Consider the following 6541-nt stretch of genomic DNA (forward strand, 5'->3'; position numbering starts at 1 on the left):
ACTAGCGGCAGGTGCATGAAATAAATGACGACTCCACAGTTGGCATTCCGTTGGCACCGAAAACCTTGAATGGCATCATATTCAAATTACTTTCGCTTCGAGTATCTATAAGTGTGGCCATGGTGTAGACAGTGTTTCCGATATCACATATACTCGTATGTTTTGACTGTAAATATGTGTATGTTTTCTCCCAGCTTGTCGTGAATACCACTGATAATAATGGTAATGCTGGATATGAGGAAAACGATGATGATGATGACGATGCTCTGATCATTTGTGTTCTCTATGAGCTCATGTGTGCGTGAAAATCAGCCACGATACGAGGACAATGACAAGGATTTACCGGGTTGAATGGGCCCTCGGGATGACACGCTAGTATGAATATTTATGCTGGCGCCTGTTTTTGTTTCTGTTCATCAGGTCTGAGACGAGGCAGCCAATTGAATGATTTGCGGCAAGGCGGCCCATAAATTCACCGAGTTAAGTGACATTCTCAAGTGGCTGCAGTGGTTTTATCTTAAGGGTACGCCACATTACTTGCATGGCACAACAAACTTAAATAACAAATGAGTTCGAATTATCACACCATGCAGTAAAAATAGATTGCCTATACTGCAGCCTTAATATATTCAATAAAATAAATATAATTTTTACAAAATTATTAATTGTATAATTAATTGTATATAATTGATGAAATGTACATATGTTTCGCACATGGCACTCGCAGTTAAAATCGCATAAATCAACACAAAGTTCTGTTGTCATGACGTCCATGTCAGACCTCTGAGCTCACCAACTACTGACGCCTGTCCTGTTCTGAAGCGATCTGGTTTCGGCTTTGGCCAGAAACCATGTCAAACTGGACAGAGTTCCGCCGCAAGCCACACCAACATCCATAGAAAACGTGCAACAAATCCGCAATAAAATCGCAAAAATCATTTAAAATGCATTCGCACATATTCGCGCAACAAACGGCTGTCACTGCGGCACCCCGAACAAACATAAGCAAATTGTCCTTTTCCCATGATATGTTACCCATCATGTCACCAAATATTGAACTCGAAAGCCAAACGATATGGTTTTTGGTGACTGTCATTGTCCATGTGTTTGTTTTGATTTTTACAATTTATTTTAGGGTAAAATTGTTATGTGGACATAAATTGGAAGGAAAAGAACTACAACAAGGGCAGTCTTTTTGGAAATTAAGCCAACATGAATCTTGATAAATTCCACTGAGATTAAATAATATTTTTTACAGCTCCATAAAGCGATAAAGCGCCTAACCCTTTTACGAAACGAAAACAGAATATTTTTTTGCTGGTAATATCCATTTAATCAATTTCCCACTGCTGACAAAAATAATATAAATAAAAATATAAGCATAAACAAAAAAAAATACAAAATCGTTAAAATACTTTAAGAAAATACTCGATATTGACCTGCTATGTAAGAATTGGACTATCAACCGATTTCAATGCATTGTTCGTTGTTTGTTTTTGATTAGTTTTATTGTTCATCTCTTACTTATATAAATCAACGACCTTTCAAAGAGCATACAAAAAAATGTAAACATCAAGATTGTGTTCATTAATGCAATAAAAAAAGGCATCAGTAATTGAGGTTTATGAACACATTTGATGCTCTCTCTCAGCTATTGATATTAGAAAACACCAGCTTGAAACTCTATGTCGACCATTTACCTTGTTGAAAAGTTTTGCTTTTGCAGAGCAAAATAATATAATATATATATTATTTTTTTATTAATACAAAACAAAGTGTATATGTCGTTGCATGTATCCATAAACAAGAAGATAAGCTTCCAAATCAGACAAGTCTGAAAATGCAGCTTTCAGTAGTCAATCAACCTCAAGTCAGATCGGTTCACTGGCAGGTGTCAAGTCTTTATAATTTTATAGAATGAATCGAAGGTGCTTTATCGGGATGATTAACTGCCTATTGGTAGCCACAGTTCATTGCCACAGCATCAGTGCAAATGCCACCTTGAATCTACCAGAGATTCGAGGTGGCAAGTTCCTGTACTTCGGCTTCGGCAGCAATATGCTGATCCAAAGGATCCACATCCAGAATCCAACGGCCGTGAGAGTCGGACCGGCCCTGCTACCCGACTTTCGATTGGACTTTGCCCTCGAATCAGCTCGTTGGAGCGGATCTGTGGCGACCATCGTTCCCACGCAGGGTGATCATGTCTGGGGAACCCTCTGGGAGATCGATCTAACTAATCTACCGGATATAGATAAGTAAGCTCAAGCAAATAAATATAAATAGCGTGTTGACGTACACTCAGACTTTCAAACACATTACTCAATTGATAAAGTATATTCTTAATCTATATTTATGTATTTTGAAAGCCTTTAGTAGCATCTATTTTTCCTAATTTACTTCTACTTCTAATACCTCTTAATTATATATTTTGTGCAGCCAAGAAGGCGTTAGTGAAGGCATTTATGAGCCCCGCACCGTTAACGTGAAACTCCGTGGAGAATCCGAATTAACTCCTGCCCGTGCTTATCTACTGACCAAGCAGCCAACGACCAATCTCTACATGCTACCCAAGGACTCCATTCCCTTATCCAGACAGCCCTCGAAAACATATCTCCAATGCCTCGTAAAAGGCGCTATCGAGAGCTCCGTCCCGGAGGATTATGTTCAGCGATTGAGGAGCATCAAGCATAATGGAAAAGTAAACTCCCATGCGGAGCGGAAACTGGAACTGGAAAATGTAACCCTCTAAGTAATCAAAACATTATAAAAATAGGTGCATTTTCACTCGGTATAAACTAGGTGTAAACTCCTTTTGAACCTTAGAATTGATGGTGCCATTGACATTTTTATCAACGATTTTTTAAAATATGTTTGATTCAGACAAATAATAAAATACTATTGAAACTAAACCCTTGCGTTTATTGTTAAGCATAACACTCATGCAGACAATAGGTTCTTTGATAAAAACAAATCTTTGATCACGTGATATGCTTTGTAACTGAATATTTATTCCTCCCTGTAATTTAGCTACGCAAGAGAAATACTTTAAATCCTTCAATCCTCCGGGTGCAAATCAATTTGATCATTTATTTCATATTTAATCATTACAGAGGGATGATGGCTGCGAGAAAATCTTGGTCAGTGGGTCTCCTCGTTGTTACTCTTTACTTGCGATGAAATTGGTGCTTTTGAGTGCGACTTCTTTCCGCCTAAAATAAATGTTATTATTTCCATTGCTTTTTGTCGCTGGAGCTTGGTGAAGTGGTGGTGGCCCCCAAATTTTGAATGGCCCTTATTGGTTCATTATTTATAGCACATAGAACTGCTCTGTACTTAGTTTTTGGATTGATAGATTTCATGTTTCAGCGGAGGACTCGTCTAACGACAGGAAATTGATTCATTTTTCAAACTATTGAAGTTACTTCCATAGCATTTTCATTTATTAAGACTTATCTAGAGAATAGCGAATTTTGCAGGCTACCATCACAGAGATATATGTTAATTATGTATTTTGACTTAAAGTTTTATCATATCAGAATGCAAACTAAACTATATATTAAAGGTAAAGATAACAAACATATTAATTTGTATAGTAACAAAGCTAGAAACCCGAAATTTGTTTCTTTGTTTCTTTGTATATATTTCTATTCTCAATTGTCCGTCTGAAAAGGTGTCCGCAGTGCTGTGATGATCAAATACATATACAGTTTTACAATCACAACTAGGTTTAACTTTTTAGTTCAATGTAGCCTGTTCCAAGTCATTTATTTAGTTTCAAACCACTTACACCATAAGAAAATTCTAAAACCCTTAGCCAAATCAAACTGAACTGTGGGAATCTTAAAAAAAATATTTTATATTACAATAATTTGTAAATTATTGAGTTGAATTATTTCCTTTTAATTTTTAATTTATATTCCTTTGATTGAAGCTAGTTTAAATTTGAGTTGGTAACGAGGGACACATTTTTATTTACAATAGGGCTATACCGAGGCCATTGTTTAGTGATAAGCCTAAATAATTTAAAAAAATAGTTTCGTAAACACAAATATTTAACTATGAAGCCTTAGGCACATGTCCATCCCTATAATCGAGAGTTTAGACAAAGCGGCTGCTATCTGTTGAACCACGTAATCGATAGGAAACTTGGCGAACAGTGTAGCTCTACAAACAGATGTTAAAATTTTGTCAGTGACGTTTCACATTATTCTTTTCGTCCGTTTTAAAAGTGTACATAAATTTCAGTGTTGACGTGTTATATTTTCATGAATTCAAAAGTAAGTGCTATAATTACAAATTTGTGCGTGTAAAATTAGTGTAAGAATTACCAGTGGAATAGAATAAAATGAAAAAAATTATTCTAGGGAACAGCTGATTTGATTTACGATTTAAAAGCTCAGCAACCATAAGCTTTTCTAACAGCTGGGCTGTTCCATGTGTAATCGAATTGAAGACAATAGTAAACAGAGTTCGTATTTCATTAAATGTGTATATTGCATTTACTTATACGAATAAGTTTGTCTTTATAATTATTTTGATTTTAAGAATACAATTTTAGCGAGAAAAGAGCAACACTTTACATTAAATTACGTTATCCCATACATCAACCATTATTAGCACTGCTTGTCGTCAACGAACTTGCGAGACAAGCAGTGTAAGGTTTTGCACGCACTGTTTTACAAACGGCCTGTGCTGCCAAAACTGTAGCAATTACTCGTAGAGTAAAAGGGTATAATAGATCCGTTGAAAATTATGTAAGAATTAGATATAGGATCTATATTCTTGATTACAATCACTAGCCGAATTGGTCTGGCCCTAACTTGTTTTATTATATGTATTATTATACTATTTGTTCCCTATTAATATGCCAGAAAAATGTGGACATTTTTCGTTCTCTAACTTTCACTAGCTGAGTAACGGGTATCTGACAGTCGGGGCGCGATTAAAGCGTTCACCTTGTTATTTTTTTTTAATTTTACATAAGCACATATTTTAAAATTATTATACCCGTTACTCGTAGAGTAAAAGGGTATACTAGATTCGTTGAAAAGTATGTAACAGGCAGAAGGAAGCGTTTCCGACCATATAAAGTATATATATTCTTGATCAGGATCAATAGCCGAGTCGATCTGGCCATGTCCGTCTGTCCGTCCGTCTGTCCGTCCGTATGAACGTCGAGATCTCAGGAACTACAAAAGCTACAAAGTTGAGATTCATCATGCAGACTCCAGAGACATAGAAGCAGCGCAAGTTTGTCGATTCATGTTGCCACGCCCACTGTAACGCCCACAAACCGCCTAAAACTGCCACGCTCACACTTTTAAAAAATGTTTCGATATTTTTTCAATTTTGTGTTAGTCTCCTTAATTTCTATCGGTTTGCCAAAAGCTGCCACGCCCACACTTTTGAAAAATGATATTTGATATTTTTTCATTTTTGTATTAGTCTTGTAAAATTCTATCGATTTGCCAACAAACTCGACTATAGCGTTCTCTCTTGTTTTAATTACATTTTTAGGTACACCTGCTTACTAATATGGGCACTAAATTCTTTTATTTCGGTTTCGGAAGCAATATGCTAGCCAGTCGGATTCATATACAAAATCCAACTGCAAAAAGGATTGGTGTTGGAAAATTAGAGGTAAGTTTAAATAAACAAATTTTTTATGCTTTCAATAAAACTTTTTCATATCTAACATGACATTTTTGCCACACCAATAAAACAAACTATCGATGGTAGAATATCGAATATTTGTGAGTTTTGTTCCTAAAAGATGTACAATATAATAAACTTATCTATCGAATTATTTATTTTACAGAACTTTAGACTAGACTTTCACACAGAATCGAGGAATTGGCTGGGCGCTCCCGCTACAATCGTACCCACTCCAGGATCGCATGTGTACGGAGCCATTTGGGAGATTGATATGTGCAACCTTAAGGATTTGGATGAGTAGGTTTTGCTCCGTTGTTTTTGAAATATTACATTTCCCATGTTTCTTAGTCAGGAGAGTGTGCCCGACGGCTTATATATTCCGATTAGTGTGCCCGTTCACCTGTTGAGCACCGATACAAGCATCACCTGTCGTGCCTACCACTTGACAAATCAGCCTCAAACAGACGTCCATGCTGGAGGTGGCCAGGAAATCATTCCACTCGATCGCCAGCCTTCGCAAACGTACCTCAAAGTTCTGGTAAAAGGAGCTACGGAATCCGGTGTCCCGGTGGACTACATCAAATGGCTGAGGGGCATCAAGCACAATGGCAAACAAGTTGCAGTTATGGAGGCAAAACTTGATTTGGCTGAAGTGCAACTTAGTTGATCAGATAAATATTACAATCAATAAGCATTTCGAGGCGCTTTGTGTTATTTTATGGTAAAATTTATTATATTTTGATCTATAATATAAATTATAAGGAACTATAAGTGTACGCATTTATTTTTACATCTCTTTGACTTCTTTAAACTTCCAGAAATCTTTACCAAGACTTTGATTACCGGTCCCCAGAAGAATGCTTTTGTCGCAAAGCTGAATTTA

The 6541-nt window shown here is 36.4% G+C and overlaps 2 protein-coding genes across 3 annotated transcripts; both read left to right on the plus strand.

Moving 5' to 3' along the window:
- Positions 1-1865: 1865 nt before the first annotated feature.
- LOC122617463 (gamma-glutamylcyclotransferase) lies at positions 1866-2912 on the plus strand. Its single transcript, XM_043793328.1, has 2 exons — positions 1866-2258; positions 2440-2912. The coding sequence occupies exons 1-2, from the start codon at positions 1918-1920 to the stop codon at positions 2750-2752; spliced, it is 654 nt and encodes a 217-aa protein (XP_043649263.1). The 5' UTR covers positions 1866-1917; the 3' UTR covers positions 2753-2912.
- A 1213-nt stretch (positions 2913-4125) lies between these two features.
- LOC122617428 (gamma-glutamylcyclotransferase) lies at positions 4126-6379 on the plus strand. Of its 2 annotated transcripts, none has more exons than XM_043793279.1 (4): positions 4126-4280; positions 5521-5643; positions 5822-5955; positions 6007-6379. In XM_043793279.1, exons 1-4 carry the CDS (start codon positions 4269-4271, stop codon positions 6323-6325), a joined length of 588 nt encoding a protein of 195 aa, XP_043649214.1. In that variant the 5' UTR covers positions 4126-4268; the 3' UTR covers positions 6326-6379. The 2 variants fall into 2 exon arrangements, with proteins under 2 accessions (XP_043649214.1, XP_043649215.1); XM_043793280.1 differs by lacking the exon at positions 4126-4280 and adding an exon at positions 5743-5756 and having other exon boundaries at positions 5548-5643.
- Positions 6380-6541: the final 162 nt, after the last annotated feature.

Source organism: Drosophila teissieri, chromosome 3L (assembly GCF_016746235.2).
Source record: "Drosophila teissieri strain GT53w chromosome 3L, Prin_Dtei_1.1, whole genome shotgun sequence".
NCBI lineage: Eukaryota > Metazoa > Arthropoda > Insecta > Diptera > Drosophilidae > Drosophila > Drosophila teissieri.